We start from the raw sequence: 24,080 nt of genomic DNA, 5'->3' as shown, positions 1-24,080 counted from the left end.
ATCTTTTAATCACATTATGAGCTCATTATTACATTATGAGCTCATTATTACATTATGAGCTTTTATTACATTTAGTTTATTACACTATGAACCGTTATTACATTATGAGCCGTTACACTATGAGTTGCTACATCCCTTTAAGGTCAGAGTAACATGACTTCATCCATGACACAGCGTTGTTCCAGTGTACTGATAATATTTATACACTGTTGAAAAGCTGGCTGTTAGTAAAGACAAGGTTTCTATAGGACACTATACTCACACAGAAAGAAGAGAGGTTACTAAGAGTTAAACAAATACCCTGGCAATATGAGTTCAGCAACTAGCTCAAATAAAATTAAATATCATAAGACACTTGGCACAAACTTCCAGTGCATGTTCAATGTCATATTGTTAAAGAAAGTGCAAAAAATAGGTGCTTAATTCAGTTGAATTTGATAGATAAACACAAGAAGGCTAATGTGGCCCCTGTGTGTGAGAGAGTTCAGAATGATGAGGCGTACACACTCACTCACGCGTGCGTGTGTGTGTGTCTCACATGGGGGGGGGGGGGGGGGGGGGGGGGGGGTCAATAAAATAACAGAAAGTTATTTCAGCATATTTGCCACATCTAACAGAAAGGTCATCAATCATCCATTAAAGGATGTGTATCACATTTCTTTCAAAATTGGCCTGAAAAAACGTCAGATCACAAGGGGTAAATTCTCATCGAAAGGAGGCGTCATTCACTGCCACCTTTGTACATATAGTGTTTTGCACTTGTTGATGACATGTAATATTGTGTTAATTTTTTATGCTATGCTGATGAATTGGACCACAAAGGAAACGAGTCCCCAGGACTTATATGTGTTATCCTTTTAGCCTTAATGTCTGATTGTACCACTTGCTGTTTACATTTCTGACTAATAAAGTATTCAATCAATCAAAAAACTCATTAACGGCCTGGGCCATAGAATGACGGTCCAGGCACCCTAGGCTGCAATGCCAGCCTGACAGCAGGTCGCGGGTTCGACTCCTGTTTCCGACGACCTTTGCTGCGTGTCACCCATTTCCTGTCAGCCTACTTTCCCTATCCCTCTCTAAATGAAGGCATAAAAAGCCCCAAAAAGATCTTTAAAAAAAAAAACATTCACCCATTAACTCTACTATCACACCATAGGTCCACTCTTGAATGATTCCCATGCCTGGATTAGGCAGGCTACTATCATAGTCAGTCAATTCATTTAGCACTGATAAACATGACCACTGCCCCCTCCAGTGGAGAGAACAACACAATAGAGCTTCATTCATTCTGTACATAACATAATATTGTAGTCTATCTATATGCCATAGACATGATAGACGTATATTATGGCATAGACAGTAAAAAAAAAAAAAATAGCCAACGTATAAAATGGGTTTAATTTACGGTTTGTATTTAGCCAGAGGTTTTGAGCCAGAGATTAGCTTTGTGTTGTTACATTTTTTCAAGATTATTCAATTTTATTTCATTTTATATTATTTATTTTAACATTTTTCAAGATTTGTCTCTTTGTATTTTTCAAAATATCAAAAGTATAAAATAGGGTTAAAGTGGTTAAACTGATTTTGATACTAAATTAAATGATTTTGCTGGGGACCCACTGGAACCCCCTCAAGGACCCCTGGAGCCTGGAGGGGGTCCCCGGGCGGACCCCACTTTGAGAACCATTGTGTGACTGTGAGCACTACATCTGCCATCCGCTGGAGGGCAGCATAACCGTGGACATGCATCTACTGTGAGAGAAGAACAGGAGGAGGAAGCACAAGATTGAATCGATTCATTTCTCAGCAGTGTTGCCATGTCCGCTTATTATTTTCCCTGTAAAGTTGCTTGAAAATATTACTTTGCACAACGGTTTATTTTTTTCTGAAGTGTAGTTGCTTATTTGGGCTTGTTTACTAATGTTGTTTAAACCTGTGGTTCTCAAACATTTTCATGCCAAGTCCCCCATCTGGAAAAAATATTGTGCCAGGGACCCCCTCCCCCATACAAGATTTATGTTGTTAAAATGTTTTTGTTTTTTTTAATCGAAATTACTAGATTTTTTCTTTTCCTTTGGTTGGAAAATAGCAGGTTCTACAAGCTCACAGAGCTTAGATCGGCTGCTTCTTTTGGGCTTGTTTTCATATACCTGGTTGGTTGCTTAAATTCCTCGCAAAATCTGGCAACACTGGCTACCTACCATCATGTTAGCTATAGTTGCTAACTCTGATGCACTGGTCAGGGTCGTGTTGTTCACTCCATAATGTTTGCGCTCAGCATAGTTGTACGAGGACTGCGTCCAGCTGTTTCTCAGACGCTTTTTAGCCATGTCGTCAATATCAGAGCCGCAAATAATACTAATGTTAGATCCTATGTTGTTGCGTGTTGCAGAGGACTGTCAGAGACACACCAGAGACACTTGTTCTGTCATGCTGCAGCTGTCAGAAGAAGGTCGATCCTCAACGTGACCAACAAGGCATTGTGATTTTATTACTCTTATTGAATTAGCTGCCTGAAGGTTTTCATGAGAGGACTGTGTTCTTATTCTGTATAGGCCACCACTTGGATCAAGACTATCATATATATATTTTATCGATTTTTATATCTGATAGTCTTGGGCTGCACCCCCCAGAGCGTCTTGGACTTTCACCAGTAAATCCCGTATTTATCCGAACATGTACAAATACAAATTATAAGGTGCTTAACCGGTTGCCCCAAATGTTAACTGGGCATTCGGGATCTTCGTGCACTGTATTAGTCCGTATTTTTCATTAGATATGTGTTTTAATTCCTTCTGTGTCTGAACGCCATTTCCCCCTCGTTTACTTCCGGTTTACATTGAGTGTAATACCGGCTTTCGCCAGATGCGCCCCGTCACTGCCGCCCATTGAGGAATACAGGGAACCGAATGCCGACAGAATCCGACACAGACGTGATTAAAACATATCTATTGAACAATACGGGCTAATACAGTGCACACGGGTTCCCAATGTCGAGTTAACATGTGGCGCTACAGGGTCAGAACTTTATATGATTTATTTGTACATGTACGAGAAGTACGGGCTTTCCGCGCGATGTCCAGTGACAATTCGGGGGTAAAGCCCAAGACTATGATAGATACGAAAGTAAAAGTCTCAGATGTATAAAATACATATATGATAGTCTTGATCCAAGGCTTATAGGCTACCCAGCATGAACTATAGCTGCTGCTGGTTTAATTTACGGTTTAATTTAGCTTTAGCTGGCATTAGTTAAGCTGTTATGCGTAGTAGCATGATTTCATGTTTAATTTAAAACGTATCTCCTACTGTTCACCATCAGTTAAGAAACAGCATCATTTCAGACTGACCCCATCCATTTTTGAAACTGTATAGGGAAGCTTCACAATACTTGAATTCGTTGTGAATAGGATTACCACAGCACAATGTCAAGTTGTCAACCCCTCCATTAAACCTACAAATCTGTAGTTTTTCATACAGTAAAGGACCTATGGTGTTACATAATTACCAAGCATGAGAGAAGGACAATAACTTTTTGTTATTCAGTTAAGATTTCTGATAAATCATAGATGTTCCCTCTAATGTATGGTGGTCAATGAATGAAATGGTAATTTTTTAAACATGTATTTATGTTTATATTTGATTTTATATTTACATTTATTGTATAAATGAGGGGCCAAATACATTCAAAAATATATATACATTTAAGGCCCAACAAAAGCTGTGATATCCATTATCCAGTCATTTCGGGATAAACAAGAAATCGGATGACACTACTGTAAACATCTCTGAGACAAAGCTTGAACTGTCTTCATATTGGTTCCTAAATTAAAGTAACATCAGGCCAACTTTGCTAATAGATTAACTTCAATGCAGTTATGGTGAATTGAAGCATCTGTAAGGCAAAATAACACATTAGTTTACATACACAACAAGGCTTTTGGAACAAATTAAGAAGCTCTAAGATAAATGAAACATGGGGTCACAATTATTCCCATATTCTTCTGGAAATGTCCATAGGTGCCTTGCCTAAACTTGCCTTTCCTAGGTGACTCAATACATTTGGTGTCTCGCTGGGGCGCAAATGTATTGAATTAATAACTTGAGCCCTATTTTTTTTTTTAAGGTTTGCATATTTTTAAATAACAGGGGGAACGGGGATATCTACTGACGCATAAAAATGGTTCCATGACTCAAAAATGGTTCCCATTGTTTGGGAAACATTGACCTGCTCCTATTTTGATGCTGATTGTGTTATGTTGTGTCATTTGTGTGTGTATAGGTGGAGGCCAGCTTGGTGCAGCCTGTGTGTGTGTCCCCTGTGCGCTGTCTATCTACTTCCTCCTCGCACTGCTCCAATGAGGGAAGCATACTCTACACAGGCAACCTTGGCAGAGCTGTACGCGGTACGTCTGTTTGAAACCACATTATTATCTCCCCACTGAGCCCCTATCCAGTTTAATATGAAAAAACACCCATTGATAATTCTGGGTCATTTGTTAAATGGAATTACTTTGCTTTTCATTTGAAACGTAGACAAATCCTATCAATCTACACAATCTATACTGGAATTCAGCATCATGGCAGATGCTAAAATAGCTTCAGATTATGGCATTTGTGTGCTATTGTAAAATACAAATTTTGCTCAGTTCTCTTTTATTTGTGTGTGTATGATGAAGTTCAGGGAGTACAGATATTCATATTCTGTTCCTCCATTACCCCAAGGCAGAACTACCTGTATGCAGCACACCTAACCTGTCACATGCAGGAAGAAATATCACACTCCTTTATACATATTTTCCTGTCTGTTACATGACCATCAGCTGTCCTCTATACTTGCTCAAAATGCTCACCAACCACCCTACTACTTCTAAAGTCCAACTCATTCCGTTGGTAGGGGTGCATTTTGATACAACCTCAGCTTCACCTGCCTGTTACAATTTCAATTACAATTTAGGCATGCTCTTATCCAGAGTAACTTACATCAGAGTAAATGGCATGAACGCTAGTCAACAAACGACAGGGTAAATTATAAAGTAATTAGAAGGCAAAGAAAACAATCATGTGCTACAAAGTGACTAGGATACCGAGTAAACATCAGACCAAGCATCTGTCTAAACAGCATGCTATCTAAATGACAAATGTGGCATCTGTGGACAACCTAACATCATGCATCTATCTAAAAATGTCCTCTCTCTCTGTTGTCCTTTGCGTTTTGATTTGATTTAACCACCATTTCATAATTTATTTTGTCATGTGGCAAAATAGCCAATCTACAATCTGTCAATGTGTTGTGACCTGTTGTCAGCTTTAGATCTGCTATTTTCGCTGAAACTGAAAAGTTTGAAACTTTTTTTTAAAAATATTACCTATAATGACATAACCAAGATGGGGATGCCAGGTTGAATATGTTTAAACCAGGGTCAGTGTATACAGTACTTACAGTACCTAGCAATGCCAGTGCAACATGTAATACTACAATGTACAATGAGTTTCCCCATTCCCACCTCCACCTCTATTTTATTCCATTCATCTTTTTTCTCTACCTGTCAGGGGTGAAGATGTTCAGCTATGGCAGCAGCCTGGTCAGCCTGTGTCTGATGCCTCACATCTTAATAAACACAAACCTGGCCCACCAGAGCCTGGCCATGCAGGCGTTCTTTTGTGGTGTTGTCGGCCTCTTCACCTTCATCACGCCCGTCCTTCTCCACGTCATCACCAAGGGCTACGTGGTCCGACTCTACCACGACGCCGAAACCGACACCTACACAGCAGTCACCTATAACGTCTTCCTCTTAGAGAAGAAGACGGTGTTCCACCAGAAGCAGGTGAAGGTGCCAACCGTCACCGGGATGTTCACATCGTTTTATGCCGAGAAGATGGGACTCCTAGTCAACCCGGACCTTTTCCTCCTCCCCCGAGACTACAACCACCTCATGGGCTATGATCAGCCGTTCAGCTTCGATGTGGATGACTTGGATAAGCCCGATAAAAGTTGAATGAAAACTGTGTAGTTGATTAGTTGTAATAAAATAAATGTGGACTTCCAAAGATTACGTTTGTTTTTCAAAAGGTTTTATGCTAATTCACTTAAATATTGTTTTTCCACTATTCAATATTGTTCCTCAGTAAAGAAAAACAAACATTTGATCTGAGAGAATATGATGCACGTTCTTACATGACCTGCAGGGTGCCACCGAAGGTCAAATTTTAAATTTTGTAGACAGTATATGAATACTGAGCCAAAGCTGCAATTGGTTGGCATACTGCATGAACAAAACAATTTATTTATGTACAGTGTTTCTACTGTAATGTTTTATACAAGTGGCAGTTACTACCGGTAGTTTCTGGTAACTAGAATATCAAGTCACTCTGAAACAGTTCATTTTGAAGTTCTAACAATGTTGCTACGATTTTGTAATTTCTTTACAAAATCGTTCATTTTATAGTTGCCCACCAGGGGGTGGCATGACCTCTGGTCTGCTCTGTAATTTACTGTTTCCCACAATTACACAGCATAGCCTACTGTAAATCAGAAAATACTCCCAAAATTAACCAATTAGAGTACTGTACTTAACTACAGATGTCAATGACATTTTAATTGTATTTGCATTGCTCATTTCTCATTCTACCTAGACCTAGTGATACTTTTTTACTAGTCAAAAAGTCGAGCCTTTAATTCCCTCCAGCCAGCCATGATGGTTTGTTTTCCTCTAGTGCAGTGGTTCTCAAACAGTGGGTTCGGGACCCATTTTTATGGATCGCAAGTAAATATTCCTTTTATTTTGTTTCCTACTTTCCTTCAAATTAATTCTTAGATTTTCAAAGATTCCCAAAAATAGGTCAACATTTTTCATACATTAAAAAAGAATGTTTACCCAAAAAAAAGGTTCTATAAAAATAAAACTTTGAAGAAGTCGTGAAAATAGCAGATCTACAAGCTATTTTCACTAGTTTGGGTCCCGGGGAGACATTTCTCTTTTGGGTGTCGAGGTAAAAGGTTTGGGAACCACTGCTCTTGTACTTAGCACTGCACTCACCGTAGACAGACTATAGCACTACAGTGAGGATTTAGCTGAATAACAAAAAACGAATAAATAGATAAATATGAAATTTGGACTCATCATCTGTAACAGTCATACTCAGAAATCAAAAACTGATGCTTTTAGATTGCTTCATTTCCAAAACCCATAGAAGATGTTTTGAAAGTTATCTCATTACTTAATAAAGAGTAAAATACCAGTGCGCATAATCTTGGAGTATGAATGTCAGTTTTCCTTCAAACATATAAACCATCAAGCAATCAACTAGCCTACAAAGTTAACAGATTACACAACCTTTTAGCTAATAGCAAAATGTTGGAAAATTGGCCTCCCAAGTTTTTAGAAATAGTTTACCATAAGAAAGTAAGTTGCAGACCCAGGTCTGGGGTTACACCCAGTTCTCTACATGATTCCATGCTTCTATAAAACAACTACAATAAATCCAGTTCAAGCTTCTTTTGCTACCACATCTTGTGCTCTGTCTCACTGAAAGACAGAAGAGAAATAGACAAATGACGGGCTTTTTAGGGCTCACAGCCATTCAGGCCAAGATACAGGTGAGAGACGCATCCATAAAGCCTATACTGCACCAGCCACCAGTCCTATTAAACCGGGGCTATGCAGCTGACAGATTCCTCACACAGGGAAGCAAGCTGGAGCCCAAGGTTCGAAGGAATGCATCGAAATAAATGGGAGCCGAATGGACAAGCAGCCCATACGGCATCCTGACCTGATCACTGCCTACATGGTATGAGAACTGTACTGACCTCTAAACCTATGCAGAGGGTCATGCAGACAGCTGAGTGGAACAGTGAATGTGAGCTTCCCTCCATCCAAGACATAATATATGATGGATATTGTGCCAGCAGGTTTATCAAAGATTCTAGCTAAACCACAGATTATCATAGATGTTACCAATAAAGTGGCTTCATAGCTAGAGAACTGCAGTGGCAGCAGATTACTACATAGCTTCTTCCCCTGGACAATCAGACCAGAAACAAAACACAAACTTTAGGAAATGCTAATTCCGCCCCACCCAGGGGTTGTATATGTTTACGATGATGATTAGTCTGTCTGTCTGTCTGGAGCTTGTGTCAACAGTAACACACATGCATGCATGCACGCACGCCCGCATGCACACATTCTCTCTCTCAAATGCATACACACAGTTTCAAGTTAACCCACTTCAACATTTTAATGCATAACATTAACCCTGACTTATTCAAAAAGAAGAGTAACATATATGTGGTTACATGAAAACGTCATGAAAATCTCTTGAATAAAGTTTATGTTCTCATCGATTTAGAACATTCAGACCCATTTTCCAGGTTGAAGCATCATCAATCTTTATTACTTTGAATAAAGTTGACACCCTGCATCAACATCAGTTGACAGGGACATAAATCATTTACACACATTTTTGCATTTCAGTGTTCACTTACATACTGGTACGTACTTTTCCATTTGTTTAACTGATTATGTGTGTTTGTTTGTTTGTTTTTGTTTGACTCAGCTGGCCTAATACTCCCAAAGGTCTGCACATGGCTGAAATTGGAATTCTTCCATGTTTTCACCCGCCTAATAAATAGTGAACCATTTTGGAAGTCAATAAGCTAAATAATTAATTTGCTGCTTTACCTCTGTTGTATTAACTACTCATTTCTGTGGCTTTTGGATGTGGGATGTGTGTCTTTTGAACGAAAATGCTTATTAGTTTTAGTCACATTCTATCCTTGATCCTTCTAGTTTTAGTCAATGAAAACTCAAAAGGTTTTTGTCTGGTTATAGCCCATGTGCATTGTGCTGTCCTTTCAGCTGGATTATCTGCAAAGAAAGTATGTCCATATATATAATTTATTATTTTCCTTTAAGTAATACTGATATAGAGTGCCATGGTACAACAGTTCTTAGGAAAAGGCCAGCAGAGGTGTTGCCAAGCCAATCATATGAACCAATCTATCCACCCTGTCACAACTCACAACCTTCAATAGCAGCCACAACACACATGTAGATCCACATCAGTCTTCATTTGGAATTGATGGTTTTGTTATGTCAGAGCCTAAAACCTCTAGCTTGAACTTTAAACCAAATAGAAAACTCACATTGGCCAATTGAAGTGACCAATAGCTAGCTACATACACTTATACTGTAACCTGTTACAACTCACTTGTAGTTTCACATCAGCCTTCAATCCCAGAGCCTGAAACAGTCAATGACTGAAAATAGAGCTACAGCTTGAATCACATTAGTAATGTGATTATACTAATGTGCCAGCCATAACGCAACGCAACGCAACACAACACAACACAACACAAACACAACACACATACTGTAGATCCACATCAGTCTTCAATTCCAAATGGACATTGGAATTGGAATTGATGGCTGTCAAAGCCCAAAACCTCTAGCTTGAACTTAAAAGGAAATAGCTCTCACAGGATAACTGAAGTGACCAAGACATACACATAAAGTGTTCCCTGTTACAACTCACTACCTTCAACGGCAGACACAATCACAACACACAAACTGTAGATTCACATCAGCATTCCAGAGCCAGAAACAGTCATTGAACATGTATCATTATTACCACCCAGTCATTGGGTCCTAAAATGACACCAATAGTACACCAGCTTGAATCACATTACACACAACATACAACACAAGCAGCAGCAACAAGGAAGAAGAAGAAAGAAAAAAAAGTTCTTACCTTGAGCCATCTTTTTCTTGACTTCATCAGTTGTGTAAGTGATGGCCAGGGTCAAACTTTGGACGCCATGGATAGAGAGATAGAGCCTATCTCTATATCAACCTTGGATGAGCCCTCCAGCGGTGTCTCCAGTCATCTTGATCCTCCATACATCTGGCTAGCTCGGCAGTACTTTCCTCCCCTGCTGGGAGCTCCCGGTGTCAATGGCAGTGACCGAACCAGCTGTCCCTGGCCACTGCAGCACAGTGGCCAGGGACTTCTGGAGAGCAGGCTTCAGGGTCCAGCTTTCACTGCTGTATAGGAGAATGGACTCTACAGAGCTGAGAAGAAGCTGAGCTTGATATGTTGGACTTCCCCACACTGGCCATGTCATTCAGAGCGCCTCCATGCAAGCGAGGGTGTCCCCCTGCAACACACCTGTCAGGATGTCAAACCGGAGTAGGTTGGGAGGGACACCATAAGTAAACTTACTTACTTACTTACTTACTTACTTACTTACTTAGTGAGTAAGAAAGACAGAAACAAACAAATGTCACATACTTAGTTGTATAATGTAACCTGTCACAACAACTCACTACCTTCAACATCAGCCACAACACAGTATACATACAATCACTGAGCACGATTCATTGACATCCAGTCAATGGGACTGCGGTAAAGTTATGTTTTATATTGGATAGTTGACAGATATTCAACCACAGCTACTTGTAGGCCTACTCAACTTCATTTGTAATTTGTATTTTCAATTACTTCTAAACCAAATATAGATATAGACGCTCAACAAACTCTACATTGTGCAGGGGGATATACAGCACACCCTTTAGATTTATCATATATATATATATATATATATATATATATATATATATATATATATATATATATATATTGTTTTAATGTTGTATTTTTATTACTGTAAATTGTGTAATAATTACTGCCATAACGGTAGAAAACCTGTACAGATTTAACCACAACTCAAATAAATACATTGCTTTTAGGCTACTATGCCTGTATGTTGCCAGCATTACAATCAAACACAGCTCAAACACATTCACTTTACAGCGCACAACAGTGCTTTATCCTGACTAGTTTTTGTTTTACCAAGTAAAACAATAAAAGTTAACTTTACACTCAGCTCCATTGTGGGGTGCTCCTTCCATTCCAACATCTCGGCACTCTAACTAGTGGCTTCCGCGTGCGGTTAGGGTTAGGTATAGGGTTCGTTAACGTCGGAAAGGCGACATGTCGGAAAGGCGAAATGCACCCCTCTATTGCATGTAAATGCTAATGCTAAGCAGCTAACTGTAGGTATAACTCACCTGGAGAATAAACACAGTTGGAAAGAAAACGACCAATGCAGGACAGGTTGTCATGAAAGTTAATTAACTTCTCTTTCAACTGTGACACATGTGACTCAGCAGTTTTGTGATGACTCTACTCTACTTCCATGGTGTAATATTATGTGTTGTTGATTTCACTATTTTTCCTCCAAATATTAGGAGCTGTCAAACAAACACCTGTTTGTCTGTTTACAGCAGGTGTGGGGGGAGGAGCGGGGAAAACAGAGGATTTTAAAGAGCCTTGCTGCCTGAAGCCTGCTTAGAGAGTGTATACCAATAATCTGCATTCACTGACAAGAACAACTTGTTTTGTGTCTCTTTTTTGCATTAGTTTTGGTTTGAAGACTATATTGCCCTTTTGGATGTTATTACCCCATGTTAAAGGGTAAGACCACTTTGGTAGAGGTTTGGGTTGTGTAGTTACCTTGCCATGATGTAACTCCAAAGGTGGGCAAGAAATCAAAAATAATTGCTCCATTGATTAGAAATTGATAATTCAAAATATGCTCCTCATTGACTTACATTGTACGGTAAAACAGCTCTCAAAGTCACTCTTTTAGCACATAAATGAACCCAAATGTAGCTGATTCAGACAATATAGAACATCACCAAACCCAGTACTGTTTTTTTTTTTTATAAAAATGTCAACTTCCTGTTGATTTTACTATTTGAAGATCTGGATCCGGATCTGCCGATCCAGTCCAGGTTTTCTACTTATTAAAAATGGCAAAATCAACAGGAAGTTGACATTTTTATTTAAAAAAAAAACAGTACTGGGTTTGGTGATGTTCTATATTGTCTGAATCAACTTTGTTTGTATTCGTTTATGTGCTAAAAGAGTGACTTTAAGAGCTGTTTTACCATACAATGTAAGTCAATGAGGAGCATATTTTGAATTATCAATTTCTAATCAATGGAGCAATTATTTTTGATTTCTTGCCCACCTTTGGAGTTACATCATGGCAAGGTAACTACACAACCCAAACCTCTACCAAAGTGGTCTTACCCTTTAAGCAAGCACACTTGAGATTGATAAATAACAACTAAGAGAAAGACTTTGTTTGAATTGTATAAGAACAAATAATTGTATAAGACAAAATAAGCCATCACACTATAGACAGGTTTCCTGTTAGTAAACATGAGAGGATATGACCGTGCAGATCCGGGGGTAGCCTATAGAGGGCGCCATTACCCGCAGCAGCTCTGGTCAAATGTCCATTCATAAAATAAATGATCTTCACCGGGTTTAATGAAAGTAGATTAAATTATGCAGTTTGTAATACCTTGTTTACTCAATAAAAATGATTTGTCGGAAGTTGGATCTGTTTGTATATATTAGCAGCATTATGCCTATTATGCCTATAATAGCAGAATTATGGCTATCTAACTCCCGAACATAACAACAGAGTGAACGGCGCAACAATTCGTTTTCCCCGAGCATGCGCAGATTGCGCATTCTGCTCTGTGATGACGTCGCGCGGAAATCCGTCTATAGTGCGTGCCAACGTCTCGTCACCACGGGGGGCGTGGCATAGTAACTGCAGACATACTTGTGGGGGTCAATGTTAAGTCAACCTGTTTATACCCCACAAAGATGTCCGCCGCTACCAAATGACACTTGCTGACGCCCTATTCAGGATTTTTGGCACGCACTTGGCAAGTCAATGGAACATATACATATATCGCCCAAATATGGAGTGTGTTGTCTAACTAAATACTATTTAGTTAGACAACACACTCCATATTTGGGCATAGCTGCATTTAATGTGTCGTCATGGCATCAGGCACAAACAATCCCTCAGCTCCATATATGGGCAAAAAAGGGGAGTGCCCATATATAGACGGATTTCCGCGCGACGTCATCACAGAGCAGAATGCGCAATCTGCGCATGCTCGGGGGAAACGAATTGTTGCGCCGTTCACTCTGTTGTTATGTTCGGGAGTTAGATAGCCATAATTCTGCTATTATAGGCATAATAGGCATAATGCTGCTATTATATACAAACAGATCCAACTTCCGACAAATCATTTTTATTGAGTAAACAAGGTATTACAAACTGCATAATTTAATCTACTTTCATTAAACCCGGTGAAGATAATTTCTTTTATGAATGGACATTTGACCAGAGCTGCTGCGGGTAATGGCGCCCTCTATAGGCTTCCCCCTCCTCTGCGCGGTCATATCCTCTCATGTTTACTAACAGGAAACCTGTCTATGGGCATACATAATACTTACATCAAAGGGACAAGGACTGACAGATACAGAGATCTCCATATGTGGGCATAAAGGGGACAAGGACTGACAGATAAAGATCCACACACACACACACACACACACACACACACACACACACACACACACACACACACACACACACACACACACACACACACACACACACACACACACACACACACACACAGTATATATGATCTCTTTCTATTTCTAATTATTTTGCTTTGCATCTACACACATTCAGTTTCAATTCAATCTCAGTTTTTCTCCAATTACAATTCACTCTTATTTCTAATAACAGCTCATCATAGAGCGACCAGGGGCGGACTGGCCATTTGGCGTACCGGGCAAATGCCCGGTGGGCCGCTGGGCCAAAAAATATATATATTTTTGCTCCCGTATAAGGTTCATTACGGTAATTTCCGGGTCGCGCGGCCCAATTATTAGTTTCGTTAATGTTTGGGCTGGGATGCTTTCCAGCAGGGGCCTCAGTGCGGCTGCAGAGTTCATGTGCAGGGCTGGGCTGAAACAGTGAAACGCTCCCCCCCCCCATTGACAAAACGGCCCGGGGGGTGGTGGGCCGGTTCGGACCAAAATGCCAGTGCTGAATTTTGGTCCCAGTCCGGCCCTGAGAGCGACTGTCTGCTTCATGACCGTATAAACTGATAGCAATATTTTCTTAACACCACAGAGTTCTCAAATTGTGTGTCCTGTGATTCCCTGTCAGAATATGAGAACTATTTGCATCTCCAGCCTTCAAAAGGTGGTACAGTACATTGCATGTGTGGACAGCAGATCACACAGACAAGAGGACTTCACAGGTCAAGGTCTGAGTTTTATCTAACATTATGTGTGAGTTAGGGCTGGGCAATATATTGATATTATATAAATATTGTGACTAGATATTGTTTGGGATTTTGGATATCGTATCATCATGATATAGCATAAGTGTTGTCTTTTCCTGGTTTTAATCACTTAAGAATCGCGATGCATTGTGAGCTTGTAGATATTTTATTATCACAATTTTTGAAAATATTTCCAAAATGAAAAATAAGATGTATATTATTATTTCAACCTGTTTTCCACCTCTTTCCCTTTGCTCACACTTTTCCTCTATCCTCTCTCTTCTCATGGAATACTTCAAAACGATGGAGCGCGCACAAGAACTGCTTACACTTGTAAAACTGTGATCTGACAAATAAAACAGATTCTGATTCGTCACAATACAATATTATTGTCACAATAACAATGTTGAGGTATTTGTTGAAAAATACTGTGATATTAGATTTTGCCCATATCGCCCAGCCCTAGTGTGTGTAATGGTGTTTTAATTCAGTATTATGGTGTAGTGGAGTTTTGATTTCTCTGTTTTTTCTCTGTCTTTGTCTCTGACTCTCTGTCATTTAGGCCTACTCACCTCTGTCTGTTCATTTCTCCATCTCACCCAAAAGACAATTGTGAAACTAGAGAGTGGACTCAGTTCAAAGCTTCCAGGAAAATGAACGTGTCACATGAGTATTCCCACTATAACAGAAGCTTGACCATCTTACACATCGCCAGCACAACAGTCAACCTGGTCCTGGCAGTCCCCTTCAATGGCTGCATTCTGTGGCTGGTGTTTACCGGAGCGGCTGGCACAATGGCCTCAGAGTTCTTCGCACTCAATCTGAGTGTATGCGAGATCCTCTTCAGCTTGAGTTTTCTTCTGCTTTGGATCAAAGAATTAAACAGGTGCCCCTTGTACTGCTTGCTCGATGGCTTTCTGTACACTGGCCGACCCATCTTCCAGAGCTGTATCTGTGTAGAGCGATTTATGGCAGTGGTGCACCCAGTAAAATTCCTCAAGTACAAACCCCTCAGGTACAGGGTGGCTTGCTCTGTGTTGGCCTGGTTGGTCATCATTGGAGCTTCGCTGTTATACATGCTGTTGGGTGATGATAACGAGATATATGTATATGTTCATTTGGCTGAGTGCCTATTTTTCATCTCAGTGATGCTGTTCTGCAGCCTTGCCGTTCTCAGGGCTCTGAAACAGCCTGTGCCAGGGGAGACGGGGATCGAGAAGGACAACAGCATGAAGAGGAGAGCGTTCACCATCATCGGCGTGATCATGGTGACATTTTTGGGAACTTATTTTATGTACTGCATTGCCACAGTAATTTTTGCCAGTCAAGGCCGCTTGTTATCAGACGAAATGGATTTTGTTACGCATATATATATGTTCATTGCTGAGATCACTGGGTTAGTCCAGCCACTGTTGCACCTCTACCAAAAGAAGGACAAACTGCCCTGTGTTAAACCTGTACAAGGTACTGTACTAGGTACATAGATAACAACAAAGCAGCACACCATGGAGCGCATATCTCCTCCAGGCCAGGTGGGCTACCCAGTACTACTGTGTAAGAGGCAGAATGTGACATTTTGGGATGATGTTTGGCATTGCATTAACTGTTCTAGGCATGGGTGTATATATCTTAGTAACAGGTTTTTAGTTTACGTATACGGGTGTTACAGTAAGTTATGCGATTAGGGGGTTGACCATATACCCAACTTGACGTAGGTCAACCTGTAGGACCCGTGGGTTGTTTGTCGACCCGCGCATTACAAGTAGGTGTTGTAATATTGGAGCGCAAAGCTATCAGCCTATGATAGAAGCATTGTTTGAATAAAGAGCTACATAGTGGTGGAATAAAAGCAACTATTTGTTGTTAGATGGCAGAAATTATATTATTGTATGTAAAAATGTTGTTGTAATAATACTTGCACTGATGCAGTAACATCAAACTGTGTCTCTCTCCCTCTCTGTCTCTCTGTGGCCAGTGTCACGTGACTCCCAAGAGCATGTGTACCTAATTTGGTAAAGATTGATACGAAAAAAGAGGCCTCTCAATATATGATTCAAGTGGTCGGTGTACAAGCATTCTTTTAAGTATGAGTGAGAAGCTTGTCTGTGAGAGGGGCATCTACAGTACACTGCTTTTGTAATATGATAAAACTTTCACCCACACATATTTCTTGGCAAGTAAATAGTATTGTTACCGTGTTTGCATATATGTCACTTATGGTGACACACTGCTCTCCCTTGCTACATTCTTTTGAATTATTGAATTGAGACTATTATGAACTATGTGTTTTAATAACTACTAGATTAGCATGGTCTACACTGTCCAGGTACAGTACAGGTCCATTTGATTACATTTGTACACTCAGTGGTAAATTATATACACACATATGCTGTTGGCGCTGGCCTGATGTTTTAAAATGCTTTATGCTTATGGAATAAACTGAAGTCCTTTCCAGCTTGTGCGTGTGGTCTGGTTGGTGTCCTTCATGTTACATCTTCAACTGGTAATTCCATGTTGTAGTGAAATTGGAAGTGATGTAACAAACAAATAAATGAATCTGGAACACTATAATATTGAAGCAATTGAATGAAATTGGTGTACCACCTGAAAATGTATTTCCTGTTTAGTGTTTACTAAAGAGCTGGAGAGACCCCATGTTACTGAACAAACACTCTATAATCAATGATGTGAAAATACAGAGCTTTAACTTTTTAACAAAGACACTTTGGTTTAACCAAACGATATCACTTACAGCACCTTTAAATTAGCCTGGAATCCAGACAAGGCGCTCGTTCACATTCGCTTCTCAAGTGCAAACCCCCCCCCCAAAAAAACCCTGAACGAGTGCCTCAGTCTGGATTGCACCTACCTTTAACTATGATTAACTATCAATCATTTAGCTGTGGATCCGCTGCCAGCTAAATCGTTGTTTATCTTCAACAGTATGTAGTAAATACAATTAAAGAACATACAACTAGAGAACGTCTGTTTCCCCAATTTAAGCTACTAGCTTTTCAGGCTGCTGCATGGCCTGAAAATCTAGTCCTATCAGAGCCTATGAAGAGGACTATCAAGTTATCACTGATCATCAGAGCAATGGTCACCGAGCTATGGTAATTTGAAGTGTTAGACACTACTGTAACACTGCTGTTGTGTCCCATATGAGTGCAATTTATTTATTTATTTTCTATATTTTGTATGCGTCTATTCTCATGTCAGACCCCTGAACAGTGTTTGTGTCAAGTTTGGTACAAATTGGAGAGTCCACTTGGTTCGATCATTTTGCTGAGAATTCCCTCCTGGATAATAAACAAATACATTGAAAACAAAACATTGGTTTAGCTTGCCTCTGTCATGTACTCTGGTTGGCGTGCAACACGTGGACATTATTTCCAGATTGGTGGGATCTGCCAAGGGAGCAACGTGTGTGACACACACACACACACACACACACACACACACACACACACACCTGTGCCATGGGGGTCCCCGTTGCTGTTTTGGGTGACTGACTCATGGTAATGGATGGATAGATGGATGGATGGGTGGCTGGATGGATGGATGGGGATGGATGGAAGGATGAATAGTCGTGTAATGTATTTTTGGACAGCACTGTGTGGCGTCTGCTTGAAAAGAGCCATATATAAGGCAGGGGTTATTATTAAGGATGTGAGAATGGACGTCTTCAGCTGCTCAGTGTTGTCATTCATTAAGCGACCTATGAGCAGTAGATCTGATTACTACTCATCCTCAACCGGACGGGGATGCATGCGTGCAAAGGAAGCGTACTGTATGTACATGCTCACATTATATCTATCTCTCTCTAATATATATATATATTATATTTATGTATATATAGACTCTCACACTGTATATACTCTCTCACACGTGTGTGTGGGGGTGTGTGTGTGTGTGTGTGTGTGTGTGTGTGTGTGTGTGTGTGTGTGTGTGTGTGTGTGTGTGTGTGTGTGTGTGGGGGGGGGGCTTGCTCAAAGGCACTTAAACCATAATTGTCAAAGCATTGGGTTGTGTTACTCATTCTTTACCCCATGCTGATCTTTGTTCAGCTGGTCTGGCCCACTAGATTACAAGACAGAGTGTATTTCCGTATTGCCAAATGTTCATGTCAACAAATGTCATTAACTGGTATATAGCATCAACATTAGCTGGCATCTAATATCATCATATTTAGCTATCAAGTACTGTACTGAGTCAAGTGAAAAGTGAGTGTCTTGTATGTACCAGTAAGCATATTCCAGCAAGATAAAGTTAATTTTGTGTAAACAAAAATGATCAATGTGGTTAAATGGACAGCCGGTATACTTTTGAACATTGATGACATATAAACTAAATATTGTGTGCTAGTTAACAGTGTGTGGATTAATTAAGATGTTTCAGTTTCAAGTGGTGAAAAGTCACAGTTTTTAGACATGTGTCACTTCTAAAGAAAAGTCTGTGGAATTCAACATGTAATGAATAGAGTCAACCTTTGTTGGCCTTCTAATTTTGATCCCTGTAATACAGTGTACAGTCTATGATTCACCACACTATATTTGGAGTGCACCTCTGTGCGTGCGTGCGTACGTGATTGCGTGCGTGCGTGCGTGTGTGTGTGCATGTGCGTGTGTACAGTATGCAGAAGTCGCGTGCTGAAAATAGACGATCTACAAGCACTGGGTAGTGAGCTTGTAGATCTGCTATTTTCGGCACTCTGTAAATTATCTGGTGCAGTGTTGCCGTCAGTGACGCAGGGCAGCAGGTGCCCCGGGTCGCACTGACCTCAGAGTCCTGACCCAGAACAGCTATCCATCTTCATCTAATGACACATAGAGTGTGTGCATGCGCGCATGTGTCTACCAGTATCTGTGCTGGCGCGTGCACATGTTGGTGTCGTGTGTGCATCATGTACTGTACAGTATGTGTTACTGTATGATCCTGTTGGAGAAGAAGGAGAGGCGGGAGCCATTCAGAAAGACAAACACATGTGAGGGAGGAGAACTAAGAGAGAGGAGGGGGGCATTGAAAGAAAGACTGGAAGACACAGAGATCTGCTATTTTCAAGCAAATCAGAAAAACATTTAGATATTTTGAATATTTTTTTAACACAAATGTTGCATGGGGTCCCTGGCACAAAATATTGTGTCCAAAAACATTTGGAGGTCCTTGACTTGAAAATGTTTGAGAACCGCTGTCTTTATAAAAGCTGCTTCACTGTTTTTTGTCGGGGAATATGGGAAACAAATAGAACAGAAAGGCACTCAAGAGCACTGCAGCATCATGCATGCCCAGCAACATCCTTATAGGTCCATGGCATGTCTTTATTTGCTTTTTTGGTTTGTTTGGTGCCTCTATTTTGAACAATTGTGAAAATACCTTTGCTGACAATCCAAGCAATCCACTTTAACCAAACTCGTGAACTCTGCAATCTCTATGTTATCTAGCTGGCATTCTAATTAAACAAATCTGTGTTACAAGTCAGGTTACGTGGTTTTGGGGGGAAAAAAGAAAATAGCTATTCACCACTACACATCAGCCACTACTACTACAGCCAGGCTGGTGAAGGTGCATGTACAGGCCTGAGTTCCACACGTCCATCGTTAGACCTACAGTAACAGCATAATCAATTGTTTTTTATTTATTTATTTAGATTATTTTTTGGAACTCTAGAAGCTGAGGGGAAAGAGAGGGCATGACAAGCAATATACTGTAGGTCTCCGGACCAAATCGAATCATGGACATTGTAATTACAGCACAGTATAGTCGACTCACTATCTGGTCAGTGCTAACATGCCCAAACAGTGCCCCAAAAAATCATTCTAACATAGTTTCTCAACAGTATCCCGCAATAAAGCGTTGTCATCATTTCACATTATTCAGCACTTCATAAACCTGTCCTCCAGCTACTGCAACATCAGAGATAATACATTAATTTATTCTCAATAACTACTGGTATTAAACCAAATTATAAATGACTGTACATTTTAGTCAATGTGAAAAAAATACACAAAATAAATGTGCCCCAACTTATTTTTCAAAGTACCCCTTTAATTCAATTGGAATAAATCTTATGGCCTACAAATTCATCACCTGCTGAGGACTTTGTTCTGCTGACCACCCTATATATCCTATATATATATACTATACAAAAAATATACATATACCTAAATGTTTTGTCCCAATTCAGTCGTTATACCAGTACCCAATTTTCACCCACATCCCTGTCCACTACAGTTGGACTTGAGAGGGTGTAGACAACCACAGATCTCCTCCAATACACATGGAGTCACCAGCCGGTTCTTTTCAGTTGACAGTGAGCAGTTTCACTGGAAGGGCGTAACAAATGCAGAGGAAAACACCATCCTTCCTAGTTCTTCTCACAGGCACCCTCGACCAGCCTGTAGGAGTCACTAGTGCAGCAACAGAGACCCCCCCGCCCCCAATGTGTTTGTTTAGAATGCCCGGCCGAGCTGCGGGCGCTGTGGAGTATTCGAACCCCAGTCTCCACGGTCTTGGGCAGGAACCCGGATGCCCTGACCGCACACACTTCTCTGACCATAAAAAATAAGTCCAGCTTGGCCGCATTTTGCTCTGTGAAAAGCAAATGAAAAGCAAATGCGTATGGTATGAAGTAGTGATGGTTGAAGAAGTGATGACTTGTGAAATAGGAGAGGGTGTGCGCATCAGGAGATGTTTGAGGTTTGACACTGTCTCTCGTTCACATGCCGACCGTAGCCTGAAACCAACGCCTGTTTGACCTTGGCGATTCTCACACTGAAATACCTCCCAAACTGTATAGTGTGGACTAAGTTTACCCTAATCCTCTCTTGACATGACAGACTGACTGGCAGAATGACACTGTGAGTGGCTGGGGGGTTACTGTAGTATCCCAAACTGTGTTCAGAAATGTGCTGGTTGCCTACCATGGAACCTGCTGGAGCTTTTCAATGGCCAACCAAGTACTGTAGGTGTACTTGGTAGGTGTGAATGAGGGCTGAGAGATGCATGTTAGTTTGCTATTACAGTAACATATCTTGTGCTGGAGAATCTGCCACAACGCAGTAGTGGGAAGCATATTGGTATGGAAGGGGGTGAGCAGATTTTCAAGAGCAAGTGTTTCAACAAATCTGTCAGGAGCTTGAGGAGAGGAACCAAAAGTGGTGAGGTTTGATTTGATGTTTTAGACCTACATACTGTACGATTCCTGGTATGAGGAAGGTACCCTTTGTAGAATGGATAAATCACCTTTTTCTGAAAACACATTTTAACTTAAACTTCAGTTTACAAAATTATAGTCTTGGCCACATTTCTCCGGCACCATTGGACCGACCGGCGTGAAGCTGTGCACACACACTCCCTGGAGGCCAGAGCAGAACCTCTGGCCCAAATTTTTCACATCGTCTGTTATAGCGCCAGCAGGAGGACGAATTTTGCATATATTTTTATATTACTCCTACAGATTTTGTCCAAACATCACATCGCAAATCGGTACACATTATCTCATTATCTACAGTCATGTCATCAAGACGGACCTGTCCAATTTTTCATATTTCATCCTGATTGGCTAAGATTGACTTCTACAACCTGGCCTGGCGGAGACCTGTGCTAGTTTCAGCTCAGTTCAATTCTGTTAACTCTGTTTAATTTAATTTGAGTTAAGCTGTAAATAGACAGAGAGCGCCCTCTACAGTTGGCATGTCATCTCTGATACTGAATGATTTAGCACAGATAACAATAGCAGTGGAAAGCGAAACATACAGCATTATTATTCTCATTCTATCACTATGTTATCTCATCATGGAGCAGATGGCTGCTGCTAACCTGGTAGTGCCTGATGGTAGATGGCTGCTGCTGGCTTGGTGAAGCCTGGTGGTAGATGGCTGCTGGCCTGGTGAAGCCTAGTGGTAGATGGCTGCTGGCCTGGTGAAGCCTGGTGGTAGATGCCTGCTGGCTTGGTGAAGCCTGGTGGTAGATGGCTGCTGGCTTGGTGAAGCCTGATGGTAGATGGCTGCTGGCATGGTGAAGCCTGGTGGTAGATGGCTGCTGGCTTGGTGAAGCCTGATGGTAGATGGCTGCTGGCTTGGTGAAGCCTGGTGGTAGATGGCTGCTGGCTTGGTGAAGCCTGGTGGTAGATGGCTGCTGGCTTGGTGAAGCCTGTTGGTAGATGGCTGCTGGCTTGGTGAAGCCTAGTGGTAGATGGCTGCTGGCTTGGTGAAGCCTGATGGTAGATGGCTGCTGGCATGGTGAAGCCTGGTGGTAGATGGCTGCTGGCTTGGTGAAGCCTGATGGTAGATGGCTGCTGGCTTGGTGAAGCCTAGTGGTAGATGGCTGCTGGCCTGGTGAAGCCTGGTGGTAGATGGCTGCTGGCATGGTGAAGCCTGTTGGTAGATGGCTGCTGGCTTGGTGAAGCCTGGTGCTAGATGGCTGCTGGCATGGTGAAGCCTGGTGGTAGATGGCTGCTGCTGGCTTGGTGAAGCCTGGTGCTAGATGGCTGCTGCTGGCTTGGTGAAGCCTGGTGCTAGATGGCTGCTGCTGGCTTGGTGAAGCCTGGTGGTAGATGGCTGCTGGCTTGGTGAAGCCTGGTGCTAGATAGCTGCTGATGGCCTGGGAAGCCTGGTGGTACATGGCTGCTGTTGGCCTGGTGGAGCCTGGTGGTACATGGCTGCTGCTGACCTGGTGGAGCCTGGAACCTGAGTATATGTGGTGGAGCCTGGGGCAGCAGGCTTGCTGGGGGCCTGGGCCTCACCCAGAATAGTTGGAGCTTGGGCTCAATCCTCATTTCCCTTTGTAGAATGGATAAATCACCTTTTTCTGAAAACCTGCAAACTTTAGATAGGCCTGTTACAGCGCTACCTTGAGGTTGATTTGAAAATCAAGTGGCATTTCTTCCTCGGTCTAGTGGGAATGTGTGTGCAAAATGTCACGGAAATCGCACATTGTGTTCATGATTTGAGGCATTTTGTTCAAAACGGAGCACTCCTGCAAACTTTGGAGGCCAATTTTAGTCAATCAGGATGGAATATAAAAAATCTGACAGACGTGTTTTGTTTAATGACTGTAGAGATACTGTGTACCGATTTGCGTGATGTTTGGACAAAAGACTGTACTGTAAAAAAAAATGTTTTGCAAAAATCTGCCTCCTGGTGGCGGTATAACAGGCGCATGTGAAATATTTGGGGCAAAGGTTCAGCTCTGGCATCCAGGGAGTGTGCGCGCACAGTTTAGCTGCGATCAAGCCAACGGTGCCGGAGATTAGCTGTTCACAGACGGACACACGGACGGACGGACGGACGGACAGGGTGTAAAACATAGTCTCGGCCATGCCTTTCGGCCTGGCGGTGACAATAAAAATACAAGAGTAATACTACTGGATGTAACTAATTATTATATATTTTTTAGATAAGACAGAAATAGTTAAAGTACAGGTAGAATGGCAGGTAATGATAAACCACAAGACAGGTGCGATATCTTGTCACAGAGGTGATTTATCAAGTTTGGCTAAATTATGGATGGTGTGCGACTAATACTACTGTATAAGAGCCTGGCATTGAAAATTGTATATTGTTGCTGTTGGGTAGAATCCTCGCGTCTCCATATTTCATTGCAGGTTCCTTTCACCAATTTCTAACAGTTTTGACCAAAGCATCCCAACACATTTTGAATTCCCTTTCCAGAGGGCAGTTGGCCTTCTTCACCCTGTAGTACACAGAGTGCTCTCCTTGAATACATTCCTAGAAACACAGAGCTACTGTATCATGTTCACATAACTTCACATCAAGACAAGACAAGACAGGATGCCCTTTGAAGACAGAGCTAAGACCAACCCCACTTGAACAATCGCACTCTGTCCCCGGTCTAAAATAATCTGAGGTGCACTTTTTGCGCACGCGTCTGTGTGACCCTCCCAAC

At 41.3% G+C, this 24,080-nt stretch overlaps 1 protein-coding gene across 1 annotated transcript; it reads left to right on the top strand.

The window, feature by feature from the left end:
• Positions 1 to 2,201: 2,201 nt before the first annotated feature.
• Positions 2,202 to 6,110, top strand: tmem70 (transmembrane protein 70). Its single transcript, XM_084058312.1, has 3 exons — positions 2,202 to 2,480; positions 4,286 to 4,409; positions 5,557 to 6,110. The coding sequence occupies exons 1-3, from the start codon at positions 2,268 to 2,270 to the stop codon at positions 6,000 to 6,002; spliced, it is 783 nt and encodes a 260-aa protein (XP_083914438.1). The 5' UTR covers positions 2,202 to 2,267; the 3' UTR covers positions 6,003 to 6,110.
• Positions 6,111 to 24,080: the final 17,970 nt, after the last annotated feature.

The sequence above is a fragment of the Gymnoscopelus microlampas genome (genome assembly GCF_963454915.1).
Source record: "Gymnoscopelus microlampas genome assembly, chromosome: 5".
NCBI classification, from domain to species: domain Eukaryota; kingdom Metazoa; phylum Chordata; class Actinopteri; order Myctophiformes; family Myctophidae; genus Gymnoscopelus; species Gymnoscopelus microlampas.
The sequence above is the reverse complement of the archived record's forward strand: the minus strand, read 5'-3'. Positions and strand labels throughout refer to the sequence as shown.